The sequence below is a fragment of the Petromyzon marinus genome, chromosome 51 (assembly GCF_048934315.1).
Source record: "Petromyzon marinus isolate PM22_M1 ecotype Great Lakes invasive population chromosome 51, UKy_Petmar_22M1.pri1.0, whole genome shotgun sequence".
Lineage (NCBI taxonomy): Eukaryota > Metazoa > Chordata > Hyperoartia > Petromyzontiformes > Petromyzontidae > Petromyzon > Petromyzon marinus.
This window is the reverse complement of record NC_133717.1, coordinates 6594204-6606654: the sequence shown is the minus strand read 5'-3', so window position 1 is coordinate 6606654 and position 12451 is coordinate 6594204. Positions and strand designations below refer to the sequence as shown.

Sequence of the window (12451 nt, the reverse complement as noted above, 5' to 3'; positions counted from 1 at the left end):
ACACTCAGCCTCCCCGTGTCCCCTCAGCTACAGCTCCTCCACACAGCTACACTCAGCCTCCCCGTGTCCCCACAGCTACAGCTCCTCCACACAGCTACACTCAGCCTCCCCGTGTCCCCACAGCTACAGCTCCTCCACACAGCTACACACAGCCTCCCCGTGTCCCCACAGCTACAGCTCCTCCACACAGCTACACACAGCCTCCCCGTGTCCCCACAGCTACAGCTCCTCCACACAGCTACACACAGCCTTCCCGAGTCCTCTCAGCTACAGCTCCTCCACACAGCTATACACAGCCTTCCCGAGTCCTCTCAGCTACAGCTCCTCCACACAGCTACACTCAGCCTCCACGTGTCCTGTCAGCTACAGCTCCTCCACACAGCTACACACAGCCTCCCCGTGTCCCCTCAGCTACAGCTCCTCCACACAGCTAGACTCAGCCTCCCCGTGTCCCCACAGCTACAGCTCCTCCACACAGCTATACACAGCCTCCCCGTGTCCTCTCAGCTACAGCTCCTCCACACAGCTACACACAGCCTGCCCGAGTCCTCTCAGCTACAGCTCCTCCACACAGCTACACACAGCCTCCCCGTGTCCCCACAGCTACAGCTCCTCCACACAGCTACACACAGCCTCCCCGTGTCCCCACAGCTACAGCTCCTCCACACAGCTACACACAGCCTCCCCGTGTCCCCACAGCTACAGCTCCTCCACACAGCTACACACAGCCTCCCCGTGTCCCCACAGCTACAGCTCCTCCACACAGCTACACACAGCCTCCCCGTGTCCCCTCAGCTACAGCTCCTCCACACAGCTACACTCAGCCTCCACGTGTCCCCACAGCTACAGCTCCTCCACACAGCTACACACAGCCTCCCCGTGTCCCCACAGCTACAGCTCCTCCACACAGCTACACTCAGCCTCCACGTGTCCCTGGGCTACAGCTCCTCCACACAGCTACACACAGCCTCCCCGTGTCCCCTCAGCTACAGCTCCTCCACACAGCTACACTCAGCCTGCCCGTGTCCTCTCAGCTACAGCTCCTCCACACAGCTACACACAGCCTGCCCGAGTCCTCTCAGCTACAGCTCCTCCACCACAATTGGTGACTTTCTCCTTCCTATTTTACATCTGCGGCGTCGACTCCGCCCCACCTCCTTATCCAACACCCCCCCCACACTACCCCCCCCCACACTATCTCCCACTGCCCCCCCCACACTACCTCCGACTACCCCCCCCCACACTACCTCCCACTACCCCCCCCCACACTACCCCCTAACACTCATGCTCCCCCGCCCCCCTTCCCCCCCTGGTAGCGCCGTCCATGAACCAGCGCGTTCTGCTCCGACACAGCTGCATATATTACTATCGTCCCGTCACACGGCCCGGTCGGGGCTCCCTGGGGGCTCCCGTATTTACACGTGTGGAGACCTGGGGGGGGAGGGGGGGAGACATGGGGTGGGGGGTGGGGAGGGAGGGAGGGAGTTGCGTGCGTATCCCTGGCTCGGCGCGGCGTGACGCGGGGTCGCACACAGAGCCCCCGCCACCACCCCCCCACCCCCCCCCCACGGCACGAGTCTGGGGTGGGGGGCACACACGAGGCTGGCTGGGTTTGGGGGGGGGCCGGGGTCAGGGCTAGGGTCAGGGCCCGTGATATCCACGTTGGGCTAGCAAGAGAGTGCTGGCGATGGTGTATGGGCTGGTGACAGGGCGAGTGATATGAATAGGGAAAGTTTGATTGGCGCCAGAGATATGAACATGCCCAGCGATATGGCTAATGATGAGGATAGGGCCAGTGCGAGCGTGCCGGTGTTGGTGATGGGGCTGATCTCGGTGCTAACCGCAACGATGGCGCTAATGGAAGCGACGGGATCAGGACCCTTTGAGCTCGCGATACGGGCCGGTGCCCTGTAGCAGGCAACGTGCACAGCGCCGCTGGTGCTAGTGGTAGAGGCAAGGCCCGGAGCGCCAGCCGACGGCGGACGAATTGGCAGCAAACCCTGGACCCGCCCGCGGTTCACTGCGAACTCTCAAGAGATGAGAATTCTTACAGCAGAAGGCCACCACCAGGCCCCCACCCCCCCCACCTCATCATCCACCTCATCGGGCCTGGCACCGCTGCCCGTGAGCCAGACTCGTGCCGGGGCACCTGGGCCGATCTCCCTCGGTCTGCCCCAGTGACCCCCCCCCCCTGACCACCACCACCACCCCCCCCCATCTCCTCCCTCTCAAACCGCCCACCCTCCCCGACACCTTGCCCATGCTCCATGCAGCCACGGCGCAGCTCCGAGCTCCAACTCCCACCTCCAGGGCTCCGCTGGCGCCGCCACCACGGCGGAGGAGGAGGAGGAGGAGGAAGAGGAGGAGGGACGTGGGTGGCGGAGTTGGTTTGGTGGAGAAAGGGGAGAGGAGGGGGCGGGGGGTTGGTGGGGGATTGGGGGGGAGGGGGGTAGGGGGGGGGGTGCGGTGAGACCCCCACTTCACACAGTGACTACGACTCCCGGAGATCGACTACCTCCGTCCACGCGTACGAGTTGGTTCCCTTAGCGACGTCAAACAAACAAACAACAACAACAACAACGACAACAACAACGACAACAACAACAACAGCGGTGATCACCTCGCGTTCTACATCAGCCTCGACTGAAGCCGACTCGTCTGGGGCTACAGTGGGTGCTGGGGTGGGGGGGGGATTGCGGGGTGGATGATGTGGGGGGGGGCGGGGGGAGGAGGTCACAGACCCGGCCGTCCCGGGTCAGCCAGGGGTCACCCATGCAGGGTGGAGGAAGAGGGGGGAGGAGAATGGGGAGCGGGATGCGATGACCTCTCACTCCGCACTCTCTCCCCGCCGCGATGCCGGGTGGGATCAGGAGGGCCGTGTCCGCCCCCCCCCTCCTCCTCCTCCTCCTCCAACCCCTGGCGCCGCTAGAACGCGTGGGAACGACAGACACGGCGGGGCCGGGCAGTGGCGGTCTCGGCACGCGCGTGGGGGCCCCACGCCGCCCGCTCTTAGCCCTTCATGGGGAAGGCGACGCCTGTGGGGGGAGGAGACGGCACACAGGGCGGCAGCGCGGTGAGCTACACGCCCGATACTTACGACTACCCCGACAACTCTTTTCCACTGGCTTATCCGACCCGAGCCAGAACCCGGCGCGGCTCAGGAAGACTGGGAGGGGGGGGGGGGTTTCCACTGCAGAAGCCGAGCCGCGCCGCTGACGTCACGCCCAACGAACGATTCGTTTCGATTTAAAGCTTTCGTGACTGCAATGATTCATCTTCTTTGGTTCTTTCGGTAAAGTCACGTAGAATGAGAATAAAATAATAAATTGATAAAATAAAATAACACAATAATATTCTCACGACGTTTCGGCCACAACACAAGCGGCCTTCATCAGGTGAAGGGACGAAGGCCGCTTGTGTTGTGGCCGAAACGTCGTGAGAATATGATTGTGTTATTTTATTTTATCAATTTATTATTTTATTCTCATTCTACGTGACTTTACCGAAAGAACCAAAGAAGATGAACGATTCGTTGGTCATCCTAAAACTAAACTAAAACGAAACTGTGTTTATGTTACCAAATGAGGCCCACTGAGCTATATAGGTTTATTTTATTTTATTTCAGAACAAAGCTGGCCACAAATGCCAGCTCAACGAAGTGGCTTATCGCGTGGGAATTTACAGCAGCCAAATACTCCGAACGCGTGATGTTGATTCTAAATGTGGAGGGAAAAACCGGATGAAAAAAAATCCACGCGACCACATCGAGAGAGAGAGAGATAGGGAGGGAGAGACACGCGAACTCCAAATATACAGCAGGCGTCAGGGTCGGGATCGAACCCACGAACTTGCGACCAGGATATCAGCATCATCAGGCGATAAATCTGGCCGGTTGTAATTAGTGCCAAAACGTCACGGTACTCGAATTGTAAATGTTGTGGGTTCACTCTCCAACACACAAGCGGTGTGCTGAATTAGCAATACATTGCCATGTTTTGTTTCCATGACAAACTTTACTAATGGCTGTGTCGGGTGGTGGCGGGTTTAACGACACATTTAAATTTATGCGAACTAACCAGAAAAAAACCCCTATTATGTATATTTGGACATTTTAAATCAAGAATGTATATGTGGAGTTTGCGTGTCGCGTGGATTTTTCTCCGGGTCCTCCGGTTTTCCATCCACATTTAGACTGAGCATCACGCGTTTAGAGTTTGTGGCTGCTATACATCTCCACGTGATAAGCCACTTCGTTTAGCTGTCAATTGTGGCCAGGTCGCTTCTCAAAAAGAGCCACATAGCTCAGTGACCCTTGGTAAAATAATACATTTGCTCATAATAAAGGTTTTTGGGTTAGATCGCGTTATTTATAAATGTGTCGTAACCCTCCACCACCCGACACGGCCAGACAGTAAAAAATATGTCACGTTGACAAAATAGTTCACTACTTTAGCCCACCGGTGTGTTGAAGAGTGAATCTACAGCATTTACAATTTTTGAGTACGACGTTTCGCTGGTAATTGCATCCAGCATCATCGGGAAATTCGCCAGAATTGCTGTGGGTTCACTCTTCAACACACCGGTGGGCTAAAGTAGTGAACAATTTTGTCTTTTGTCAACGTAAAACATTGTTTTACTGTTTGGCCGTGTCGGGTGGTGGAGGGTTACGACACATTTATAAATAACTAGATCTAACCCAAAAACCTTTATTATGAATAATATTGGTCACGAAAGCCTCCTACGTGTTAAATTAATTTGCTGTTGTAATAGTTTCGTTTTAGTAGCTGACCACTGCCATTGTACACAACATCTCAGCAAACGGCACCCCGCACTGGATCGTCACATCGGTCGTGAAATACCCAAGCGTAACGTTCGACGTTTTAGCACAGAAGTCCACCGACTCTCCACCAAAGCGTTGGACGCGTTTGGGTGATACCAACCCCCACGTCTGCACAACTTTAGTCCGCAGTGGAAGTTTGCGAGATTTGCCGCCTCTCGCTTTGGTATAAAGACATCGCGCAAACCTTGCGACCAGAATACGGCTTTGAGTTGTGGGCGGAGGGGGAAGGAGGGGGGGGAGGAACTGGCGCAGACAGAGGTTACTGTGTTTCTGTGTCCCCCCGATGTTTGTGTTTCCACTCGGCGCGCGACGATTCACGAATCGTAATCGGGGTGCGACGCTTTGGTCGATTCCGAGGGGAGGGGATATTCTTGAGGAATGAATCAATGATCGATCGATTAATCGATACAATTATGCATGCGACTGTTGATGAACTTGGGCCTCAGCCAAAACTAATTCTGCCTGCAGATGAAGACGAATTGTGATGGATGCGCGTTCCCTCCTCCAGTTTAAATTCAGATTCTGATTGATAAATATTCTCATCCTCAAGCTGTAGTCCATCAATTCTATTGCGCTGTATAGCTTCACATAACTCGAGATGGTATCGATTAACGCCAATTAGCCGATGTAAATTCACACCGCTACACGTTCCTTTCATGTTCGACGTTGCATTCACACCACTGTGTATGAGGCTGCACGCGCGTGGATGTAACCATCGCCAATTGTGAAGATTTACATTTCACAGTGTCGCACCGCTACAGATGTTGCGCTGCTACCGCCCGCAGGGTCTAACGGAGTCGCTGAGTCTGCGCGTGCGACGGAAGCGTCCAGAGGCGTCTCCAATCGATGAACTCACGAGGGGACGCAGATGGTGAGCCTCCTTCCTCCTGGCTATCGCATTGTGGAGGGAGCGTGATCAGCGCCCCGTTCCCTGGGCATCTCTCGCCTGCCGCCCTGATCGTGAATCGGCACCGCGCGTCTGTGTGTGTGCGTGTCTGTGTGTGTGCGTCTGTGTGTTCAGGCGTCTCTGTGTGTGTGCGTCTGTGTGTGTGTGTCTGTGTGTGCGTCTGTGTGTTCAGGCGTCTGTGTGTGTGTGCGTCTGTGTGTGCGTGCGCGCGTGTGTGTGTGCGTCTGTGTGTTCAGGCGTCTGTGTGTGTGCGCGTGTGTGTGTGCGTCTGTGTGTTCAGGCGTCTCTGTGTGTGTGCGTCTCTGTGTGTGTGTGCGCGTGTGTGTGTGTGTGCGTCTGTGTGTTCAGGCGTCTGTGTGTGTGTCCAGGTGTCTGTGTGCGTGTGTGCGTCTGTGTGTGCGTCTGTGTGTTCAGGCGTCTGTGTGTGCGTGTGCATGTCTGTGTGCGCGTCTGTGTGTGCGCGTCTGTTTGTGCGCGTCTGTGTGTGTGCGTCTGTGTGTGCGCGTCTGTGTGTGTGGGCGTCTGTGTGTGTGTCCACACATCTGTGTGTGTGTCATAAGTTGGCACAGTAGGGGGCACAGGTGGTGCATCTGCAAGTCATCTCAGTCAGTCAACCCACGGCACCTGGGTCTGTCCCGTGACCTCCTGTCAGCGGGCGTTCGACACTTCACGTGGCCTTATAGTGCACATAGCCTGGCACAAGCGCATTGGTGACGTCACCGCCACTGAGCGGTGAATGGCGGTTGTTGTTATTGTTGTCCATAAGGTGCTCGCTTACAGCATTGGCCCCAACAGTCTGTTCAGGGTATGTGTGTGTGTCCATGCGTCTGTGTGTGTGTCTTTGTGTGTCCGTGTGAGGAGCGGTGGTGAGGCCGTTAGCACGCTGCGCTATGAATCTCGCTCACGACCAACATTAGTGACGATTTTCTGAGCCGGTCCTGGACCTCCCTTAGATCGACTCAGCCTAAAATGAGTACCTTTTTGCGGAGTGTAAGCATCGCCACTGGGGAGAGAAAGGCGGTCGGGAGTGGTGATGGCCACCCACCCCCTCGTGTGCGCTGCTGACCTTCATTGGTGCCCGCTAACAGCACTTGCCCTTACAGTCTGTGAAGGCTTCACGGGGGGATCTTTGTCTTTGCGCCTTTTGTCCGTGTGTGTGCCCACGCGTCTGTGTGTGTGTGTGTGGACACATGTCCACTGGACGTCTGTGAAAGAGAGCTTCAGAGCTCATCCGATTCCTCCTGCAGTCTAAAAAAAAAGATTCGGATGTCTGCGTGTGCGCATGTATCCACGCGTCTCTGTGTTCGTGCAGCGTCTGTGTGCGCGCGTGCGCGCGTGCGTGCCTCCACGTGTGTGTGCGTGCGTGCGTCCACGTGTGTGTGCGCGCGTGCGTGCGTGCCTCCACGTGTCTGTGCGTGCGTGCGTCCACGGGTGTGTGCGTGCGTGCGTGCCTCCACGTGTCTGTGCGTGCGTGCGTCCACGGGTGTGTGCGTGCGTGTGTGCGTCCACGGGTGTGTGCGCGCGTGCGTCCACGGGTGTGTGCGCGCGTGCGCGTGTCTGCTTGTCGTTGTGTGCGCGTGCGTGCACCCACGCGGGCCCTACGCACTCGCACAGCCCCCGCACGCTCACACTTCTCCGTTTTACAACCGTCGCTGCCACCGCCGTCCTCCGACCGCTCCTGAAATCAAATCGCGTCGACTCGGCAATCGGGAGCGAGCCTCTCACGAGAGCGGGGGTGGTCTGGCTCGCCTTCGCGTGGCCCGGCTCTCTGAGCCGCGGGGCGCCTTACAGAGGGATTCCTCAAATGTTCCCCGACAGCCCGCGTTAGTTCCGGCGGGGGGGGGGGGGAGTAACGGTGAGACGCGGACGTCACCGTCATCGTCATCATCATCGTCATCGTCGTCACGACAGAGCGTACGGCGCTTGGTCCACAGCCTGCAGCCTCCGACGTCCCATCATCGATGCTGTCTGCACCACGCTCGCTCGCTCACTCGCTCACTCGCTCGCTCACTCGCATCGACGCTCATCGTTTACATAATGAGTGCAGTGAGCACCACGCGTGCACAACAGGTGAACAAGAAGTGAAAAAGGGGGCAGCTAGGCGACTGGGGTGGGGGGGGGCTCTGGGCCCCTGAGGGATGGCTGCAGAGGTAGGGGCCAAATTGTTTAGAGTTAGGGCGAGGGATAGGCTTAGCGGTCGGGCTTGAGGCCGACTGGCCAGTGTGGTGAAGGGTTCACGCTCTGGGCTAGAAGTCTGGGTGGCTAATGTGGCTGGGGTTAGCGGCAACCATCGCGACGGGTTGCGGACTATTTTTTGCTTCCCCTCGACCCCCTCCTCCCCCCCCACCCAATCGCCAAGCGGGGGGGGGGGGGTAGTGGTAGGGGTGGGGGGGGGGGGGAGCGGAAACCCCCCCTGGACCAGCCCCCCCCCCCCCCCCCCATCCTCACTTCTCATTCCGCCGTCACCGCTGAGCGAGCGCCCGCGGGGAGCACAGCTCAGTGCCACGTACCTACAACCGCACTGGGGTCGAACGGGTACTCGAGGATGGACGCGCCGGGGTGCGCCAGGGGGTAGGAGTACTCGTACGGGGTGTAGATGAGGCCGCCGCCGTCGGCCGCCGAGGGCACCAGCCCCGCCGGAGGCGCCCCCTGGAACGGCCGCATGAGCGGCATGAGGGCGGCGGCGGCCGCGGCCGAGGCGGCCGGGGTGGCGGGGGGCGGGGGGTTGGGCCCCCCGGCCTGGGCCGTGCGGAGCGCCGCGGCCGTCATGACGCTCCCGGGGGGCGGGGGGGGCCCCGCAATGAGGCGCGGGGACGGGGCCTGCGCCGCTGCAAGAGAGAAGCCCAGCATGGCCTCTGTGAGGCCGCGGGGTGCGCGTGGGGGGGGGGGGGGGCGGGGGGCGGAGAGGTGGGGGAGGGGTGTGGGGGGGTGAGATGTTGGGGGGAGGGGTATGGGGGGAGGTGAGATGTTGGGGGGAGGGGTATGGGGGGGGGTGAGATGTTGGGGGGAGGGGTATGGGGGGGGGTTGAGATGTTGGGGGGAGGGGTATGGGGGGTGAGATGTTGGGGGGAGGGGTATGGGGGTGAGATGTTGGGGGGAGGGGTATGGGGGGGGTGATGTTGGGGGGAGGGGTATGGGGGGGGTTGAGATGTTGGGGGGAGGGGTATGGGGGGGTGAGATGTTGGGGGGAGGGGTATGGGGGGGGGGGTTGAGATGTTGGGGGGAGGGGTATGGGGGGGTGAGATGTTGGGGGGAGGGGTATGGGGGGGTGCTGGCAGCATGTGGGTGAGACAGCCCCTTGGGCAGTGGGGGTGTTGGCATGGTTGTGGTCGCGTTGGCGTTCGTGGTTTCGTTTTGATTGAGAATCGTGGCGAGTTCAGATGGTCAGCGTCACGGTTGGGTGTTGGGTTATGATGGAGGTTATCGGGTTGTTTAGGGTGAGGGTTGGTGAGTGAGGGTTGGTGAGTGAGGGTTGGTGAGTGAGGGTTGGTGAGTGAGGGTTGGTGAGTGAGGGTTGGTGAGTGAGGGTTGTTTAGGGTGAGGGTTGGTGAGTGAGGGTTGGTGAGTGAGGGTTGTTTAGGGTGAGGGTTGGTGAGTGAGGGTTGGTGAGTGAGGGTTGGTGAGTGAGGGTTGTTTAGGGTGAGGGTTGGTGAGTGAGGGTTGGTGAGTGAGGGTTGGTGAGTGAGGGTTGGTGAGTGAGGGTTGGTGAGGGTTGGTGAGTGAGGGTTGGTGAGTGAGGGTTGGTGAGTGAGGGTTGGTGAGTGAGGGTTGGTGAGTGAGGGTTGTTTAGGGTGAGGGTTGGTGAGTGAGGGTTGGTGAGTGAGGGTTGGTGAGTGAGGGTTGGTGAGGGTTGGTGAGGGTTGGTGAGTGAGGGTTGGTGAGTGAGGGTTGGTGAGTGAGGGTTGTCGTTGTGACCAGGGGCGAGCGAGGCAGAGCCACGCGGAAGGTTGACGCGGATGCGGTGACGTGAGGAGGTAGCGGGGAGGGGAGTGAGGTGGAGGGGGGGGGGGGGCAGTAGGGGGGGGGGTATGGAGTGGAAGGAATAAAACAGAGAAAGAAAACCGAATAAATTAAAAGGTGAGCCGGCGAGAGGAAGCCCGCAGGCTCCGTGACCGCCCCCTCCTCAACGAGGCCCAGGGCAAAGTTCACGCTGCAGGCGAAACAATAATCAACACACAAACTCATCAACACACAAACTCACCAACACACAAACTCAACAACACACAAACTCACCAACACACACACTCAACACACAAACTCAACAACACACAAACTCAACAACACACAAACTCATCAACACACAAACTCACCAACACACAAACTCACCAACACACAAACTCATCAACACACAAACTCACCAACACACAAACTCAACAACACACAAACTCACCAACACACACACTCAACACACAAACTCAACAACACACAAACTCACCAACACACAAACTCATCAACATACAAACTCAACAACACACAAACTCATCAACACACAAACTCAACAACACACAAACTCATCAACACACAAACTCAACAACACACAAACTCATCAACACACAAACTCATCAACACACAAACTCAACAACACACAAACTCATCAACACACAAACTCATAAACACACAAACTCATCAACACACAAACTCATCAACACACACACTCATCAACACACAAACTCAACAACACACAAACTCATCAACACACAAACTCAACAACACACAAACTCAACAACACACAAACTCACCAACACACAAACTCACCAACATACAAACTCAACAACACACAAACTCACCAACACACAAACTCATCAACACACAAACTCAACAACACACAAACTCATCAACACGCAAACTCACCAACACACAAACTCACCAACACACAAACTCAACAACACACAAACTCATCAACACACAAACTCATCAACACACAAACTCAACAACACACAAACTCATCAACACACAAACTCATCAACACACAAACTCATCAACACACAAACTCATCAACACACAAACTCATCAACACACAAACTCATCAACACACAAACTCAACAACACACAGACTCATCAACACACAAACTCAACAACACACAAACTCATCAACACACACACTCAACACACAAACTCAACAACACACAAACTCATCAACACACAAACTCATCAACACACAAACTCATCAACACACAAACTCATCAACACACAAACGTAACAAAACACAAACTCATCAACACACCAACTCATCAACACACAAACTCATCAACACACTAACTCATCAACACACACACTCATCAACACACACACTCAACACACAAACTCAACAACACACAAACTCATCAACACACAAACTCAACAACGGTGGGGGGGGGGTGGGGACGGTGGGGGGGAGGGGGGTGAGCAGGGGGCGCACTGGGACCATCACGGACCCGGGATCCCAAAACCGTCGGTTCTGACGGCCCAGGCAGTGCACCTATGGCACCAAACCACTTAGGGTTCATCATAGCGCGGTGTTCTTCACTACTTATCAGAGGGGGGCGGGGGGCGTCACTTTCGCCGACAAGACATCAGCAGAGCGAGGGCCGCCACGTGGCCTGCAAGGGCTCTGTTTTCACTATTTCTCGTTTGTCTGGGGCCGCACTAAAGGCCACCAGTGACCACCAGTGACCACCAGTGACCACCAGTGGCCACCAGTGACCACCAGTGACCACCAGTGGCCACCAGTGACCACCAGTGACCACCAGTGGCCACCAGTGACCACCAGTGGCCACCAGTGACCACCAGTGGCCACCAGTGACCACCAGTGACCACCAGTGACCACCAGTGGCCACCAGTGACCACCAGTGACCACCAGTGACCACCAGTGGCCACCAGTGACCACCAGTGACCACCAGTGGCCACCAGTGACCACCAGTGGCCACCAGTGACCACCAGTGGCCACCAGTGACCACCAGTGACCACCAGTGGCCACTGGTGGTCACTGGTGGCCACCAGTGGCCACCAGTGACCACCAGTGACCAGCAGTGACCACCAGTGACCACCAGTGGCCACCAGTGACCACCAGTGACCACCAGTCGCCACCAGTGACCACCAGTGGCCACCAGTGACCACCAGTGACCACCAGTGACCACCAGTGACCACCAGTGGCCCGCGAGCCTTGCAATGAAGAACACTGCTCTGTATGATCATTATTATTATATTTGTTGTCATTCCTCCTTGTTTACCCAGGAGTAAAGCCTCGCTGAGTCTCAAGTCTGGCTAAGGAGAGCCCTGCACACATTCCGCAGTAGGGGTGGGGAGGAGGGGGGCGATATTTGTTGCGCGGATTCCAGCGGAGTGACGCAGGGTGCGCGGTGAGGGCGAGGGAGCCTCGCTGCTAATCACGGTGAGCCGCATGCTGCCGTGTCCGAGCCGATCCAGACGTCGCGACAGCAGGACAATCCCACGGGTAGCAGTGGGATTACCGGGAGGCTTTGTGCCCCAATCCCCCCTAATCGCCCCCCACCCCCCCCCACCCCAAGCCCACCTCACCCCCCCCCCCCCCCCACCTCGCAGTGTGTGTGGCCCCACACAGCGCTGGCACAGTTTTACAGCGCTCGGTGTAAAACGAGGATTTATGCGCGACCACTGGAGAAATGGTGAGAGTGGTGTTGGAGGGGTTGGAGGGGTTGGGGGGTTGGGGGGTGGAAGGGTGGGGGAGTGGGGGGTGGGGGGTATTT

General features: G+C 57.4%; 1 protein-coding gene across 5 annotated transcripts in view; it reads right to left on the bottom strand.

The window, feature by feature from the left end:
* Positions 1–1252: 1252 nt before the first annotated feature.
* The window catches only part of QKI (QKI, KH domain containing RNA binding), a 149003-nt gene continuing 137804 nt past the window's right edge, over positions 1253–12451 (bottom strand). The window contains exons 6-8 of one of the 5 annotated variants that reach the window (XM_032973507.2): positions 8258–8602; positions 2254–2317; positions 1286–1431 (exon numbers count right to left, since the gene is read on the bottom strand). In XM_032973507.2, coding sequence (XP_032829398.2) covers positions 1416–1431; positions 2254–2317; positions 8258–8602 — 425 coding nt within the window. In that variant the 3' untranslated portion in view covers positions 1286–1415. Of the gene's footprint in view, positions 1432–1455; positions 3036–8257; positions 8603–12451 lie in introns of those variants that run through there. The other 4 variants (XM_032973505.2, XM_032973506.2, XM_032973508.2 and 1 more) reach the window with 4 other exon arrangements.